This window comes from Trachypithecus francoisi, unplaced genomic scaffold, assembly GCF_009764315.1.
Source record: "Trachypithecus francoisi isolate TF-2019V2 unplaced genomic scaffold, Tfra_2.0 Contig01461, whole genome shotgun sequence".
Taxonomy (NCBI): domain Eukaryota; kingdom Metazoa; phylum Chordata; class Mammalia; order Primates; family Cercopithecidae; genus Trachypithecus; species Trachypithecus francoisi.
The window spans coordinates 12,091,372-12,110,215 of record NW_022681433.1 but is presented as its reverse complement, the minus strand read 5'-3'; the positions used below and the strand labels follow the sequence as shown (position 1 = coordinate 12,110,215).

The window sequence follows — 18,844 nt, the reverse complement described above, 5'->3', positions numbered from 1 at the left end:
TTCAAAGCTAACACCCGTAGCCTTGAAAATATTAATCTCTATATATGTGTACATAATTTATGTAAGCACAGTTGTGCCTTATTTCTGACTTTTAGTTCCTCCTATGCTTATAAATTTGTCAGTTCCATTATTATGCTATTCCTATTATTGCCTGAGTAATTAAGGATTATATTTCTAGACCAAAACTTTTTGTTATCAGGGTATTATAATGTGTTTAGAGAACTTTGAAAAGGAATTTTTGCACGAGGTAGATCAAATATTGTATCCTCTAGTTTAGCCAAAGGGTTTTCCTTTTCACATGTTCCGTATGTTATATATAAAATAAAAAACTGCTTCTGTGCCTCTGAGTTATCCCTGACTCTTTCTCCCAGGCTCTTCCCTTCAAGTCACCTTCACAGACTTCAGGTTGGCTCCAAGTCATGGAAGACCCTCCTTGTAGGTCTTGAGCCCTATTTGGGTGCGTGGGTGGTGCAGAGTGCAGAGGTTGTATGGATTCAGCCAAAAGACTTCATTTCCATTAGCTCCTGGGGAAAATGAGGAAAAAGAAGTGGTTTGAAGAGTACCATGTCAGGTCTCTAGAAATAGCTGCATTTGAAGCTAAGCCTTTTCTTTTTTTCTTTTTTTCTTTTCATCATCTTTTTTTTTTTTTTTTTTCCTTTTTTTGGAGTGATCAATTCATACTTATCTTCTTTGATCATTGTTTTTTCAGGAGCTCCCCAGTGTCCTCTTCCTTCATCAGCTGGCTAAACAAGAAGGTGCATGGACCATACTTCCATTGTTACCGCAGTACGTTTGTTTCACTCACGTGTAGATGACTCACATTCCTACCCGAACACTTTTATGCCCCTAGTCTTTTTATTAAGAGGATATGGTTTTCCTCAGTCAGTAAGTGAAATGAATTTGAGTTTTACTTTTTATGATTATTACCTTAACCAGATTTCTTGATGATTGGTTCTTAATCATGAGTAGCCTTTTTTTTTTAAAGACGGAGCCTCGCTTCATCGCCAGGCTGGAGTACAGTGGCGTGATCTCGGCTTACTGCAAGCTCCGCCTCGTGGGTTCAAGCGATTCTCCTGCCTCAGCCTCCCGAGTAGCTGGGACTACAGGTGCCCGCCACCATGTCCAGTTAATTTTTGTATTTTTAGTAGAGACGACTTTTGCCATGTTGGCCAGGATGCCCTTGATCTCTTGACTTTGTGATCTGTCCGCCTTGGCCTCCCGAAGTGCTGGGATTACAGGCGTGAGCCACCGCGCCCTGCCTTACATATGCTTTTTCTTAAAAGAGAAAATGCTTCAAGTTGATATTTGAAAAGTATCCCCTGAACTAGTGTTGTTATGGAGAGAATTCGCTTTAAGAACTCCAGCTGTTTTTTAAACCATTAGCATCTGGCTTTTCTATAAGCTGAAGAAAAATATAGAGAAAAAAAACTAGATATGCCATTCTGTGTACCCTTCATTCATTTCCTACTGATCCGTTTTAAACCTTATTATTAACTCATTTTACAGAAGTGATTACTGAAACTTGTTCCTTTTGGTCAGCTTTTCTGTAACATACAGCAGAAATTCATCTTGGATTTTCTTCTGTGAAGAAGAGACAAGAATACAGATTCCAAAACTCTTGGAAACCATCAGAAGATATGACCCCTCTAAGGTGAATATAACTTCAATACGAGTTTTTATTTTGGGGGACAATGTTTCAAAGGAGATTTAATTTTGATTAAGAAGCTTTTGAATCTAATAAAAAACCACTTAGTTTAAAATTAAACAGAATGGAACATTGATGAATATCTGGAAGATATGTTAAATAATGCTCTTTGAAGTTTGTAGCTTATAGAGGGACAGAGCTTATGATGAGCCATTTTAAATGAAAAGAATCTGTTAACACATGTGTTAGCAATTTCAGAGAATTGAAACCTATCACTGGAAGTTCAGAAACTGCTTATCTTAGCAATAAACTTAAATTGGCTATTTCTTCTTATTAGACAGTGACCATATATTATTTTAGATAGAAAATTGTTTTTGAGTGCCAACTGTATACTGAGTACTGTGGATGGCAGAGGCTAGAACAAAACAGACAGTGATTCTGACCATGTGGGTGGCACAGAATAGCAGGGAGAACAGACCATTAGAGAAGCAGTTATGGTTAGAAGCAAAACATCTCTAATAAGGAAGACTAGGGTGCTGTTAGAAGCATATAACAGGGGCATGGAATCTAACCTGGGAGGGTCAGGACAGGAAGTGACGTTTAGTCTGAGTTCTGTGGATGGGTAGGAGTTAGCAAGAGAAAAAGAGGGTCTACCAGGCAGGGAACACTATTTGGGAAAGAATGGGGGTGGGGGGGGATGTATCTTGAACTGGAGGAACTCAGTGACGTCCACCACAGTGAAGTCCACAAAACTTTTACGTTTTCAAATCTTATTTTTATTTCGTGCAGATTTAATAGAGCAACTGGATCTTGTTTGCCTGGAAATCCCTAGCCCTGAGCAGAGTGTTTAACACTTAGAAGGTGGTCAGTGAATATTTGTGAATGACTTTATAACCCTGTAATAATCAGTTTTGCTGCTGGGCTACGTTCTAAGGCTCATTAGGTTTAGAGAGCTGCCTTGGAAATGTGTCAAGAGTAAATTGAGCTCATTCAGTTCTCTTTCAGAGAAAAGAAGCCCAGGTTACAACCTGATCACTTTTTGGAATTCTTTAAACTTGAGATAAGCAGACATGGGCCCTTTCTTGTCCCAGTGGAAACCTGTCCCACCCGCCTTTGGATGCTCACTCCTGAGATGAATCAGATGTAATGAGCTCATGGGGGATAAAAGGCAAGCTTCTGGGTGCTGCTCGGTTTGTTGATGTGGATGTCAAACACTGGGCAACAGTGATCATTAGATTAATTTCTCCAATGCTGGAAAGTCTTTACTATAATAGAAACCACTGCTTTTGATGATCTTTAAATGCTGGAAAGATCCATTACGATTTTTCTTCATGCTTTTGATTTCTGGGAAGCTTTAGATATAATTGGATGAGAAGGTCGTTGGGTTAAAAAAAAATTCCTTCAAAGAGAAGAATTATGAACCTGTGTCATCCAGTCTTTTCAGATGATACTAACCAGCATCTGTGTACTTTCTGCCATGTTTTATGTAAACCATTTGTTAGGCTTTTATATTTCCTTTTGGCTTGGGAAAAACTCCCAAATCTTTTTTAGGATGTAGGAGTTTTCACCTCCTTCTAGTGTTCATTTCACCTGGAGATTATTTTTCCATTATCCATAGCTCTAATTCTGTACGGGAGATGGTGACTCACTTTGCTTTTTAATGAAAATTGGGATGATAAATTTAAAAGTTCAAAGCAAGTTCATGAAAAACAAGGACAGAACAGAGGTAAAAGGAGATGTTTTCGTCCTCTTTTCAGAACTCTGCCATGTGAAAAAAGAAAAAAATCCAGAATGCTTTCTTTCTTTTGAAACTAGCAGTAAGAAATGATAAAGATTATATAATGTTGAAGTTAGCTCAAACTAGTGTGATTTTTGTCCCCCTACCATTTGAAAGGAAAAAAGTATAAAGCAAACCTGGCTTTGATATTTACACAAATAAGCTTTGAGTACATTAAAATAATTATATAATTTGTGAGGGTATAAGGTATTTTGTTTGATTCTGATTTATTTCCTTCATCTTTCAGTCATTATTACTAATGCAAATGTATACGGTCATAAAATATTTTAAATGTAAAACTTTAACTTTTATTAAAGTAATCTTTGTTAAATTGCCTTCCTCAGTGATTTCTCTAAATTTTGTATGTTGTTTGAAATCTTTCCTTTGTAACCACAGTATGCTGTTAATATATGTGTATTTGGTGAGGTGTGTTGACTTTACATTTATTTTATTTTATTTTATTTTTTGAGACAGAGTCTCGTATTGTCACCCAGGCCGGAGTGCAGTGGTGCAATCTCGGCTCACTGCAACCTCCACCTCCCAGGTTTAATCACTTCTTGTGCCTCAGCCTCCCAAGTAGCTGGGATTACAGTCATGCACCAGCACACCTGAGTAATTATTGTATTTTTAGTAAAGATGGGGTTTTGCCCTGTTGGCCAGTCTGGTCTTAAACTCCTGGTCTCAAGTGATCTGCCTGCCTCGGCCTCCCAAAGTGCTGGAATTACAGGCATGGAGCCACCACACCTGGCCTAAATTTATTTTTAATAGAGATAATAGAGATAAAACACTTGTAAAAAGTAATTCAGAGGGACATCCACCATTGCTGAGGCTTGAGTACTCAAGCAGTTTTGCCCTCATAGTGTAAACAAAGCCACCAGGAAGTTCAAACTGGGTAGAGCCCACTGCAGCCCAGCACGGCCTCTGCAGCCAGACTGCCTCTCTAGATTCCTCCTCTCTGGGCAGGGCATCTCTGAAAAAAAGGCAGCAGCCCCAGTCAGGGACTTAGAGATAAAACCTCCACCTCCCTGGGACAGAGCGCGTGGGGGAAGGAGCGGTTGTGGGCGCAGCTTCAGCAGACTTAAGTATCCTTACCTGGCAGCTCTGAAGAGAGCAGCGGATCTCCCAGCACAGTGTTTGAGCTCTGATAAGGGATAGCCTCTCTCCTGAAGTGGGTCCCTGACCCCCGTGTAGCCTGACTGGGGGACACCTCCCAGTAGGGGCCGACAGACAACTCATACAGGAGAGCTCTGGCTGGCATCTGGCAGGTGCCCCTCTGGGATGAAGCTTCCACAGGAAGGAACAGGCAGCAACGTTTGTGGTTCTGCAGCCTCCACCGGTGATACCCAGGCAAACAGTCTGGAGCGGATCTCCAGCAAACTCCAGCAGATCTGCAGCAGGGGGACCAGACTGTTAGAAGGAAAACTAATAAACAGAAAGGAATAGTATCAGTATCAACAAAAAGGACGTCCACTCAGAGACCCCCTCCGAAGGCCACCAACTTCAAAGACCAAAGGTAGATAAATCCATGAAGATGGGGAGTAACCAGTGCAAAATGTCTGAAAATCCCAAAAACCAGAAGACCTCTTCTCCTTCAAAGGATCACAATTCCTCAGGGGAACAAAACTGGATGGAGAATGAGTTTGACAGATTGACAGAAGTAGGCTTCCGAAGGTGGGTAATAAACTTCTCCAAGCTAAAGGAGCATGTTCTAACCCAATGCAAGGAAGCTAAGAACCTTGAAAAAAGGTTGGATGAATTGCTAACTAGAATAACCAGTTTAGAGAAGAACATAAATGACCTGATGGAGCTGAAATACACAGCACAAGGACTTAGTGAAGCATACACAAGTACCAATAGCCGAATCGATCAAGTGGAAGAAAGGATATCAGAGATTGAAGATCAACTCAATGAAATAAAGCAAGAAGACAAGATTAGAGAAAAAAGACTGAAAAGAAATGAATAAAGCCTCCAAGAAATATGAGACTATGTGAAAAGACCAAATCTGTGTTTGATTGTTGTACCTGAAAGTGATGGGGAGAACGGAACCAAGTTGGAAAACACCCTTCAGGATATTATCTGGGGCAATTCCCCCATCTAGCAAGGCAGGCCAACATTAAAATTCAGAAATACAGAGAATACCACAAAGATACTCCTCAAGAAGAACGACCCTAAGACACAAAATCATCAGATTCACCAAAGTTAAAATGAAGGAAAAAATGTTAAGGGCAGCCAGAGGGAAAGTCGGGTTACCCACAAAGGGAAGCCCATCAGACTAACAGCGGATTTCTCGGCGGAAGCCCTACAAGCCAGAAGAGAGTGGGGGCCAATATTCAACATTCTTAAAGAAAAGAATTTTCAACACAGAATTTTCATATCCAGCCAAACTAAGCTTCATAAGCAAAGGAGAAATACAAATCCTTGACTGACAAAAGAAATGCTGAGAGATTTTGTCAGCACCAGGCCTGCCTTACAAGAGCTCCTACAGGAAGCAATAAGCATTGGAAAGGAACAACCGGTACCACCCACTGCAAAAACATACCAAATTGTAAAGACCATTGACGCTGTGAAGAAACTGCATCAACTAAGGGGCAAAATAACCAGCTAGCATCAAAATGGCAGGATCAGATTTACAGATAACAATATTAACCTTAAATGTAAATGGGCTAAATGTCCCAATTAAAAGACACAGAGTGACAAATTGGATAAAGAGTCAAGACGCATTGGTGTGCTGTATTTGGGATACCCATCTCATGTGCAAAGACACACATAGGTTCAAAATAAAGGGATGGAGGAAGATTTACCAAGCAAATGGAAGACCAAAAAAACAGCAGGGGTTGCAATCCTAGTCTCTGATAAAACAGACTTTAAACCAACAAAGATCAAAAGAGACAAGGACATTACATAATGGTAAAGGGATCAACACAACAAGAAGAGCTAACTGTCCTAAATATATGCACCCAATACAGAAGCACCCAGATTCATAAAGAAAGTTCTTAGAGACCTACACAGAGACTTAGACTCCCACACAATACTACTGGGAGACTTTAACATCCCACTGTCAATATTAGACAGATCAACAAGACAGAAAATTGACAAGGATATCCAGGACCTGAACTCAGCTCTGGACCAAGCGGACCTAATAGACATCTACAGAACTCTCCACCCCAAATCAACAGAATATACATTCTTTGCAGCACCACATCACACTTATTCTAAAATTGACCACATAATTGGAAGTAAAACACTCCTCAGCAAATGCAAAAGAACGGAAATCATAATGAGCAGTCTCTCAGACCACAGTGCAATCAAATTAGAACTCAGGACTAAAGAAACTCACTCAAAACCACATAACTACGTGGAAACTGAGCAACCTGCTCCTGAATGACTACTGGGTAAATAACGAAATGAAAGCAGAAATAAAGATGTTCTTTGAAACCAATGAGAACAAACACACAATGTATAAGAGTCTCTGGGACACATTTAAAGAAGTGTGTAGAGGGAAATATATAGCACTAAATGCCCACAAGAGAAAGCAGGAAAGATCTAAAATCGACACTCTTAACATCTCAATGAAAAGAACTAGAGAAGCAAGAGCAAACAAATTCAAAAGCTAACAGAAGACAAGAAGTAACTAAGATCAGAGCAGAACTGAAGGAGATAGAGACATAAAAAAACACTTCAAAAAAAAAAATCAGTGAATCCAGGAGCTAGTTTTTTGAAAAGATTAACAAAATAGACTACTAGCCAGACTAATAAAGAAGAAAAGAGGGAAGAATCAAATAGATGCAATAAAAAATGATAAAGGGGATATCACCACCAATCCCACAGAAATACAAACTACTGTCAGAGAATACTATAAACAACTCTATGCAAATAAACTAGAAAATCTAAAAAAAAAAAAAAAAAAAAAGGATAAGTTTCTGGACACATACAGCCTCCCACAACAATACAAGAAGAGGTCGAATCCCTGAACAGACCAATAACAAGTCCTGTAATTGAGACAGTAATTAATAGCCTACCAAACAAAAAAAGTCCAGGACCGGACAGATTGACAGCCAAATTCTACCAGTTACAAAGAGGAGCTGGTACCATTCCTTCTGAAACTATTCCAAACAATAGAAAACGGGGGAATCCTCTGTGACTCGTTTCATGAGGCCGGCATCATCCTGATACCAAAACCTGGTAGAGATACAACAACAAAAAAAGAAAATTTCAGGCCAGTATCCCTGATGAACATCAATGGGAAGATCCTCAATGCTGGCAAACCGAATCCAGCAGTACATCTTAAAGCTTACCTACCACGATCAAGTCAGCTTCATCCCTGGGATGCAAGGCTGGTTCAACAAATGCAAATCAATAAATGTAATCCATCACATACACAGAACCACATGATTATCTCAGTAGATGCAGAAAAGACCTTTGACAAAATTCAACAGCCCTTCATTGCTAAAAACTCTCAATAAACTAGGCATTGATGAAACATATCTCAGAATAATAAGAGCTGTTTATGACAAACCCACAGCCAACATCATACTGAATGGGCAAAAACTGGAAGCGTTCCCTTTGAAAACTGCCCAAGACAAGGATGCCCTTCCTCACCACTCTTATTCAACATGGTATTGGAAGTTCTGGTGAGGGCGATCAGGCAAGAGAAAGAAAGAAAGGGTAGTCAATTAGGAAAAGAGGAAGTCAAATTGTATCTGTTTGCAGATGACATGATTGTATATTTAGAAAATCCCATCGTGGCCAGGCGCGGGGGTTCACACCTGTAATCCCAGCACTTTGGGAGGCCAAGGCAGGCGGATCACAAGGTGAGGAGTTTTGAGACCAGCCTGACCAACATAGTGAAATCCCATCTCTACTAAAAATACAAAAAATAGCTGGCCATGGTGGTGAGCGCCTGTAATCCCAGCTACTTGGGAGGCTGAGGCAGGAGAATCGCTTGAAGCCGGGAGGGAGGTTGCAGTGAGCTGAGATGGCGCCACTGCACTCCCGTGCTGGTGACAGTGCAAAAACGCCATCTCAAAAAGAAAACCCCATCGTCTCAAAATCTCCTTAAGCTGATAAGCAACTTAAGCAAAGTCTCAGGATACAAAATCGATGTGCAAAAATCCCAAGCATTCCTATACACCAATAACAGAGAGCCAAATCATGAATGAACTCCCATTCACAATTGCTACAAAGAAAATAAAATACACAGGAATACAACTTACAAGGGATGTGAAGGGCCTCTTCAAGGAGAACTACAAACCACTGCTTAAGGAAATAAGAGAGGACACAAACAAATAGAAAAATATTCCATGCTCATGGATAGGAAGAATCAGTATTGTAAATATGACCATACTGACCAAAGTAATTTATAGATTCCATGCTATCCTCATCAAGCTACCATTGAATTGGAAAAAACTACTTTACAGAATTGGAAAAAACTACTTTAAATTTCATACGGAACAAAAAGAGAGCCCACATAGCCAAGACAATCCTGGGCCAAAAGAATAAAGCTGGAGGCATCACGCTACCTTACTTCAAACGATACTACAAGGCTACAGTAACAAAACAGCGTGGTACTGGTACCAAAACAGATATATAGGCTAATGGAACAGAACAGAGGCCTCAGAAATAACACCCCACATCTACAACCATCCGATCTTTGACAAACCTGGCAAAAACAAGCAATGGGGAAAGGATTCCCTATTTAATAAATCATGGTGTTTTGAAAACTGGCTAGGCATATGCAGAAAGCTAAAACTAGATCCATTTCTTAGATCTTATAAAAAAATTAAGATGGATTAAAGACATAAACATAAGACCTAAAACCATAAAAACCCTAGAAGAAAACCTAGGCAATACCATTCAGGACATAGGCATGGGCAAAGACTTCATGACTAAAACACCAAAAACAATGGCAACAAAAGCCAAAATTGACAAATAGCATCTGATTAAAGAGCTTCTGCACAGCAAAGGAAACTGTCATCAGAGTGAACAGACAACCTACAGAATGGGAGAAAATGTTTGTAATCTATCCACCTGACAAAGGGCTAATATCCAGAATCTACAAAGAACTTAAACAAATTTACCAGAAAAACGCCATCAAAAAGTGGGGAAAGTATATGAACAGACACTTCTCAAAAGAAGACATTTATGCAGCCAACAAACATGAAAAAAAGCTCTTCATCACTGGTTATTAGAGAAATGCAAATCAAAATTACAGTGAGGTACCATGTCACTCCAGTTAGAATGGCAATCATTAAAAAGTCAGGAAACAACAGATGCTGGAGAGGATGTGGAGAAGTAGGAACGCTTTTACACTGTTAATGGGAGTGTAAATTAGTTCAACCATTGTGAAAGACAGTGTGGCAATTCCTCGAGGACCTACAACCAGAAATGCCATTTGACCCAGCAATCCCATGAGTGTATATATACCCAAAGGATTATAAATCATTCTACTATAAAGATACATGCACACGTATGTTTGTTGCAACACTGTTCACAATAGCAAAGACTTGGAACCAACCCAAATGCTCATCAATGATAGACTGGATAAAGAAAATGTGGGACATATACACCATGGAATACTACGCAGCCATCAAAAAGGATGAGTTCATGTCCTTTGCAGTGCCATGGATGAAGCTGGAACGTCATTCTCAGCAAACTAACACAAGAACAGAAAACCAAACACTGCATGTTCTCACTCATAAGTGGGAGGTAATCAATATTGAGAACACATGGGTACAGGGAGGGGACCGTCACACACTGGGGCCTTATGGGCGGTGGGTGGCTTGGGGAGGGATAGCATTTGGAGAAATACCTAGTGTAGATGATGGGTTGATGGGTGCAGCAAACCACCATGGCACACGTATACCTATGTAACAAAACTGTACGTTCTGTACATGTACCCCAGAACTTAAAGTATAATTTTAAAAAAAAAGATAAAAACCAGTAATTCTAAGATACTGGTGGAACAGTGAGTTATTCTTTTAAGGTTTTTCTTGATTATAATTGTCCTTTTAATGAAATCTTTCAGAAAGTCATTAAGAAAGATTAGGGGAGTGGCTCTATGTGTAGATTCTATAATAATTTTTTAAAGGTAGTTTACAGTATAACCCACACAAAAATACTGAAAAACAATCATATACTATATAATAGCTGAACACTGCAATTAGGAGATAAAACATAGCAACATGTTTTCCATAAGATGTTTGAAACCAAAGGTTTTAATTGTGAAAGGTTTTAATAGTGAAAGATTTGTAAGACAGTTTTCAAAATATACTGAGATGTTTATTTTCTTTATACAAGCCATATTGGCATGGTATGTAAAATACAGTGATTTTCATATTGATTAAGGTTTAGTCACTTGATAAAGAGCTTTATTGTAGATTTTTTTTAAAGGTGCTGAATTTTTAATCTCAAGCTGAAGTGGTTTGTCTTGGTTGTTACAGGGTATTCTTCTTACCCAGTAGTGATTTACTATACCCATAGGCAAAGTATCAAGAAGAAAGTCATCATATGGATCTGTGAATCTAAATGCAGTTTTAATGTTAGATTTAAAAATTAGCAGCTGTCACATATGTGCAGTTATGATCTGTTGCTAAATTGAGGAAAACTAGGACTCTGGGAGGTATTTGCAATACAACCACAAGCAGAATAAGGCTCTTAAGAAATACCTAAGAGTACTCATGCATGGTGTCTTCTTGATTTTATATACTGATAAATAATAAGAGAGTGAGGTGGTCTTGGTTGGGTAAGAGAGAAAATATACACAACTTTTAGAACTTAGGGTACTTGATTCATATTGTATGCTCTAGTTTCTTCAATAGAGCAGAGTTGCTTTTTAAATCTCTCCTAGACTTGCTATGTTCATTTGACAAAAAGTTACTGCACATCTGTTACATGTTAGGTGAACTGGAGATACAGCAGTGAACAAAATGGACAACATCCCTGCCCACAAGGAGGTGTGTTCTTGTTTCAGGGCAGATAAGCAATAGAGAAAAATGCAGATAAATATATGATGTGTCAGATGGTAACAAGTGCCATGGAGAAGAATAAAGCAGAATAAGGGAGTAAGGGATGTATTGGGAATGGGCTTACCTATCTCTATAGGGTGTTCAAGGAATACCTCACTCATCAGATCATATTTGAACAGAGTGAAGTAATTGAGGGAGTCAGCTATGTACTTTCTTATGTCAAGCTGCCTGCTTCATACCTCTGCTTATCTAATAGGAACCAAAAACTCGACATATTCAAAGCTGAACTCTCAATGCCTTTCTAAACCTCTTCCATCTTCAGTCTTCCTCATCCAGAAGTACATCACTGTCACTGTCTATCCAGTTGCTCATATTAAAAACCTAAGACTTGAGATTGGTTCATCTTTTTTTCTTCAACTTCATGTTGGCATGACCAGCTGGTTCTACTTCCAAAATACATCTCCTGTCCATCTTCTGTCCATATTTAATACTACTACGCTGTTTCAGGCTATCGTCATCTCTTGCCTTGACCATTATTAGAGCCTCCTGTTTCAGTGGTTTCCCATTCCACCTAAGATATTTTTGCTGGGTATAGCATTCTGGGTTGGGAGCAATTTTCTTCCATTACTGTACAAATGCTCTACCATTGTCTTTCCCCTCTTATCATTCCTGTTGAAAACTCAGCTGTATATCTTGTTCTGTTTATTTGAAAAAAAAAAAAAATGTATACCCTCTCCCCTCCATGACTTCCCGTGCCACCAGCTGCTTTTAGGATATTCTCTATCTTTAGTTTTCAACAGTGTTACTGTTATGTGTGTATGTGTGATTTTCTTTGTATTTGTTCTCACTGGAGTTTACAGAGCTTCTTGAGTGTACAACGTGATGATTTTAGTTAGTTTTGGAAAATTCTAAGCCTGTAGTCTTTAACTATTCCTTCAGTTCCACGCTGTCTCTCCTTAGTTTCTAATGTCATGCATTTTAGCTCTTTTCCTTGTGTCTCATATTGCTGTAGCTCTTTTCTTCCCTTTTTTTTTTTCTTGTATCAGTCTGGATATTTTTTACTGGACTTGCTTTCCAGACTGTTAATCTTCTCTGCTATTGTGTTTAATATTTTTTTGAGTTACTAACTTCAGTTCTTGCGTTAAGTTTTAGATTTTTCATTTGGCTCTTGTTTATAAATTCTAGTTCTTTGGTGCAATTTTTAAAATCTTTTTATCCTTAAAGGACACATGAACCATATCTTTTTAAAAGTCTTATTTGATAACTGCAACATCTGTTTTATCTGTGCATCTCTTTCTGTTTTTCACTTTTCTTGTTTCTGGTCTGGTCTTGTTTCTTGCTCTGCTGGGTAAGTTCTAACTAAATCTCAGATGTTTTATGTGAAAAATTAAGAAGGTTATGGATGATAGGACTCCCTGTAGAAGGATTTAATCTTCTGGGTTGTGGATGTTGTTTGGGTAGGTCTATTTACAGACTGCCCATACTCCAGAGCCCTTTTGTCCTGGCAATCTGAACTCCAGCCTTGGTTTCCCAGCACTACAGTACTGCTAAAGGCTTGGCTCAGCTTTTTAGCCTCTCCACTGCTGCTTTCTGCTTGGTTCATTTTTTTTCCTTGGTTTTTGTGCAGCTTAGGTCATTGACGGAAACTTGCATGCAGCATCTTGGGACCCCCTTACATCTCTTCTCTTTCAAGGTCTCCAGCTCCAGACTGTACCTTTTAGTCCAGCGAGGCTGCAAAAGCCCCCAGCTGCTGCTTTTGGCTGTGTGCTATTTGCAGCTCCAGGAATCAGCAAATTCCTTGAGGAAAGGAGGAGGCCAATATGGGGCTCCCATGGATGGCCTTTCTAATTCTGGGTTCTTAGTCCTTTGTCCTTTATGTCCTGTCTGCCTTTGTTGTTTTCTAATGGCTTCAATCATTTGCTTTATGTAATTTCTCCAGCTTTTATACTTGTTAGAGTAGATGTGATCCAGATTATTCTATTGTGGTCAGAAGTGGAAGTCTTTCATTACACTTCAATAAAGTCTGTACTCCTTTCCTCTGGCACATAAAACTCACCCTGGTCAGCCTTTTGCCTGTCTCTTTTGTACCTCACTCCCACATCCAGTAGCTCCAGCCACATAGGATTTCTTTTTTCATTGACTGTATCAAACTTTTTCCCACCTCAGGGATTTTGCATTAAGTCCTTTGACGGCTCTTCCTCAGATTTTTGCATAGAGCTGGCTCTTTGATATTGTTTCATCTCAGTTCGCTACTGAGGATGAACAAAATGCTAGTCATCATTATATGACTAACAGATTTTTGCGTAGATCCAGCTCCTTGATATTGCATCTCAGTTTGTTACATCCTAAGAGATTTCCCTCTCTTTTCAGGGCAGCTCCTAGTCACCCTGATTTATTTTCATCATAGCACATTTCAATCACTACCTGGTTATTTTACTTACTTTCTTAATTTCCATTTCTCCACTGTTGGGTAAGTTACGTTTCTGCCTGGTGTGTGGTAGATTCTCAATAAAAATCTTTTGAATGAATGAGTAAATAAATAGATAATCACTGATTCTGAAAGGAATTTTTCAAATTATTCTTTCAAAACCTCAGTAGGGCATAAGGGCATACTATTTTCTTTGCCCTAATAGTCTTTTTATGTGGAATATTCTATAAAATACCACTTTTATACATTTATGGTATAATGATGACTAATACCTTGTTCATCTTGATGATCAGATCTTGAACTACTTTTTGTATACAAAGCTTATGTTATATTCATTATCATACTAGTGTTAATTATATTTTTGTTCACATTCTCTAGAAATATTTAATCTGTGCTAATAACTCTTTATCACCGAAAATATTTAATTATCTAAAACCAATAGTACAACTTTCTATTGGTCTTACATGAAATGGTTGTTTTTAAAGTGACATGTTATATCTTTATTTAACAGGAATGGTTTTTGGGAAAAGCATTACATGATGAAGAATCCACAATAATTCACCATTATGCCTTTTCTGAGAATCCTACAGTTTTTAAGTATCCAGACTTTGCTGCAGGCTGGGCCTTAAGTATTCCACTTGTAAACAAGTAAGAATTTATTGGACTTTTTTCAGGGAGGTGGGAAGGGTGTATATCAACTTTAATTTCATTGAGTACAGTAACTGATGGATCTCAGGATCTCAAATGAGTTTTTCAGCCAGAGGCAGTGTGTGGTAAGACCTGGAAAAGGAGCCACATGCCTGAGGGTTTCTGCTTCAGCACTGTCATTTACTAGACCCTTCAGACAAGTCATTCAGCCTCTCTGTATATTCTTCTTACTCATCCACAAAATAATAAGCGGTGAGACTAAGGGAGAAGACAGAAGTGCTCTGAGAACCATGCACATGGAAGCATCATTACTATTGTTAAGAGATCTACTTAGCTCTAGGTGTAACTTCTATCATCAGTAAGAAAATGAAGCAGTAACATGCTGGGGTTGAGAGCTGATGATTCATTAGGTGCATGGGTGTGCATACTTAAACACGGGCCAGGCAGGAGGACAGCTAGCTAGTGGAAGGTACTATAGGTAATCATAGCTAGCTATTTGTGTGTATAATCACAATGATGCTCTGTTAGATGTGGAACGTGAAGGTGGTTAAATTGTAATTCAGGAGAAATACGGTTGTTGACAAGCCCTTCAGATTAATTATTAAATGTTTTTGTTCTTTAGGGAATGGAGAGTTGATAAAGCACCTGTGGCTTTTTTAACTTCAGAGATGAAAGAGTTTCTGTCATTAAGTGTCCTGTCTCTAGGATTTGGGGTCTTCAAAATCTTATTAGCCCATTGTAGATATACAGGGTAGTACATACCTTGTCATTCATGGCTGAACAAAGCTTCTTGACTACTCCCTTCACATTGGAAAGTTCTCTACAGTGTGATACCCTCCTTTCCAGTGTAGAATCCAAAGTACAAAACAAAACCCCTGTGTTTCCTACCCTTCCTTGCCACTAGGAAGCAGCCATATGTTGTAGGTTCCATCAGGTGGATGTGTTATGTACAATTATTTTTAGGAACTGAATTGTGTGGGGAAGGAGACAAAGCACGGGGGACCGTTTGAATTGAGACTCGTAGCAGAGGAAGAGTCAGTTGCGGTTGACGGCAGCTGCCTGATGACGGCAGAGTCTGAAGCTCCTACGCTGATTATTTCTGTGGTACAAATCTGGGGGTTCTTGGAATCTTAGCTTACAGCCTATTTAATCAGACTTTCCGGTAATTCCATGAGCCATCTAGATGCTTTAATAAATTTACATTATGCTTTAACTAGCCAGAGTGGATTATTTTTGTTTGTTTGTTTCCAGTTAAGATCCTTGCCGGGCGCGGTGGCTCACGTCTGTATTCCCAGCACTCTGGGAGGCCAAGGCGGGCGGATCACGGGGTCAGGAGATCGAGACCATCCTGGCTAATACAGTGAAACCCCGTCTCTACTAAAAAAATACAAAAAACTAGCCGGGCGAGGCGGCGGGCGACTGTAGTCCCAGCTACTCGGGAGGCTGAGGCGGAGAATGGCGTAAACCCGGGAGGCGGAGCTTGCAGTGAGCTGAGATCCAGCCACTGCACTCCAGCCTGGGCGACAGAGCGAGACTCCGTCTCAAAAAAAAAAAAAAAAAAGGATCCTTGACTTGCACACTCCGTCCTGGGACTGCCAGGCAAGGATGCCTTTCTCCCGGCCCCTACCAATCATGCCTAAGAGCATCTGCACAGTTTCCCTCCCTTCATTCTTAGAAGGGTCAAGGAGGAAGGGGAGTGAAGACAAGAAGAAGTAGTGGTCGTTCCTTTCTCACCGTCTGCTGGTCTGCCTAGTTCTGTGCTCTGCAGGGGAGAGGGGAATATGTGCTGCCCTTCAGCAGCCTCGGGTCGTGTTTCTTCTCAAATTAAGTACACTTTGGCTTGCTACAGCTTGAGCACCGGGAGTTCCCAGGACACTCTTTCCCTGCAGTGTCCAGCAGCCTTCTGTTTGGGGCCAGTTTAGCCACCTTTGTTGAGTCTGGACTCTTAATGAATAGAAGCTGTGACCTGCACTTTGTAGGCTGAGCCACTGTTCCTTCTCCCTTCCTCAAGTATTCTTGTCATCTTCGGCCACAGGAGGCTTCCTCTAGCCTTCCTCATTTGGTCTCTGCTTAGTTTTATAGTATGGAAAGATTTGGTCTGACCTCTCCTTGGGAGAAGTCCCACATGGTTGTGATTTTTTCTGACTTGGGACTTACAACCTCTGTGTAAGCCTGTTTCTCTCCCATTTCCTGTATACTACGAAGTCCCTTGAGAGAGGAACAAACACAGCTATTGCCTGTCCTGTGAAGTGCTGTAACTGCAGCAGGTGCTTCTTCCTTCAGGGCTAAAGAGGACACCAGTGGACCCAGGAAGAGCTATATGGCAAGCAGAGGGTGTAATCATTTCCTTGAAGCCAGTGTAGCTCTTTTCTTCATCACTGCCTTCTGATCCGGGAGGCCTCTTATCCTGAAGGCAAATCCTTATAGTCTAGAGTTTTACCTTCCTTCTTCCCATCACAATTTCCTATCTTCCTTTAGCAAGACTTTATTGGAGACCTCTTGATGCTGAATTCAATTCAGTTTTTGTTGAATTAGGTGTTAGAAGTAACTATTTATTCTTGCTTCCTTTGACTTACTGTCTTAACCAGGTGCAGGTTGATGGAAGTGATCCTGTTTGAACACATTTTTGACTCCTGGCATCCCTATATAGGGCAGTTCAACCTAACTCTTATTGGCTGACATGCTGGTGTTAAGTTTAACCTGTTCTAGGAAACTTCTGCCCTCTGCTTCACTGCCCATCAGGTGTAGCATCACCCAGAGGACTGGCAGGCTTTGTTGGCTCTGGCTAGCGCTCACCTCATTACTGTCTCGTGCTCACCATATGACTAGCTTCCAGGGGTTCGTGAACCAGGGTTGCAGGTTGTGCACTAGCCGAGATGTTAGCCTTGTTAAAGGGTGACTTTATGTTCTGGATTATCTGGCATTTTGCAAGGTAGTCCCACAGGAGACCACAGGTCCATGATTCCCTTCCCTGTTGTGTTTGTGAGATCATTGAACACATCTGTTGACAAGGGAAGTTGGCCAGTGCCCAACTTCCACAGGGTTTTCACATCTCCCTTTCTAGTCAAGTTTAACCGTATTTAGGAGAGAGAACTGAGGGCCTCCTCACTGCAGCAGGGTGTGTAGGCATCTTAGTCTGTTTGGGCTGCTATAAGGAAATGCCGTAAACCAGGGAGCTTATAAACAACGGCAGTTTATTTCTTATAGTTCTGGAGGCTAGAAGTCCAAGATCAAGGAGCTGGCAGATTCAGTGTCTGGTGAGCGCCAGCTTTCTGGTTCCTTTCCTTCTTCCTGTGTCCCCTCATCTGGGAGAAGGGTTGAGGGGTCTTTTTTTATAAGGGTGCAGTCCCATTCACGAGAGTTCCCTTCCCGTGGCCTCATCACCTCCCAAAGCCCTGCCTCCTAATAACATCACCTTGAGGGGTGGGACTTCAGCCTATGAATTTTTTTTTTTTTTTTTTTTTTTTTTTTGAGACGGAGTCTCGCTCTGTCGCCCGGGCTGGAGTGCAGTGGCCGGATCTCAGCTCACTGCAAGCTCCGCCTCCCGGGTTTACGCCATTCTCCTGCCTCAGCCTCCCGAGTAGCTGGGACTACAGGCGCCCGCCATCTCGCCCGGCTCGTTTTTTTGTATTTTTTAGTAGAGACGGGGTTTCCCCGTGTTAGCCAGGATGGTCTCGATCTCCTGACCTCGTGATCCGCCCGTCTCGGCCTCCCAAAGGGCTGGGATTACAGGCTTGAGCCACCGCGCCCGGCCCAGCCTATGAATTTGAGAGGGGACACAAACATTCAGACCATGGTAATAGGAACTATGACTAAGGGAGTTAAAGCCAAGAGGTTAATCTTTTCCACAAAGCTCAGGAAATTCCCAGCACGTCCCCCGTGACTCCAGTATGATAGCGGAGTGAGGCACCAGATAGTCTTCTGCATGCTGAACAGTGACCAACAAACCGTGGAATGTGTATAGTTCATTGATATCCATGGTCTTCTCCCTACCTCCCCTCCCTTTCCCCTGCCAGGAAAGACAAAGCAAAGTAAATATGCAGACTCTACCATAGTGCCATATTTACAATTCTAGTTATCTTAGATCATATTTCCTTTCCCCCGATGCCAACAAGTAATCCAAGCAAATAAAATTATATAACCCATCTGGTATAACAACTATCTTGTGGTCAAGATATATTTTTAAATGGCTTTTCTAATGGGGATTCTTATTTCTTCTTCAAGAAATTGGTGTTATACTCAGGACTAAAGGAAGGATAAAGTATCCATTAGCCCCATCAGCTACAACATTGGATCTTCCTAGTTGTTTTTTTCCCAATTTTTCCCTAATGTACTGACTTCATTTCTTCCTATTATTGGCAGCTATATCAATTAGCATGCTT

General features: G+C 40.5%; 1 protein-coding gene across 3 annotated transcripts in view; it reads left to right on the top strand.

Annotated features, from left to right (window-relative positions):
- B3GLCT (beta 3-glucosyltransferase) overlaps nucleotides 1-18,844 on the top strand; it is a 122,169-nt gene that overhangs the window by 48,275 nt on the left and 55,050 nt on the right. For all 3 annotated transcript variants that reach the window (XR_004443044.1, XM_033235881.1, XM_033235896.1), the window contains exons 5-7: nucleotides 710-786; nucleotides 1,540-1,651; nucleotides 14,326-14,462. Coding sequence is in view for 2 of the 3 variants with exons in the window: in XM_033235881.1 (XP_033091772.1) it covers nucleotides 710-786; nucleotides 1,540-1,651; nucleotides 14,326-14,462 (326 nt within the window). In the remaining variant the exon portion in view is untranslated. The remainder of the gene's footprint in view (nucleotides 1-709; nucleotides 787-1,539; nucleotides 1,652-14,325; nucleotides 14,463-18,844) is intronic.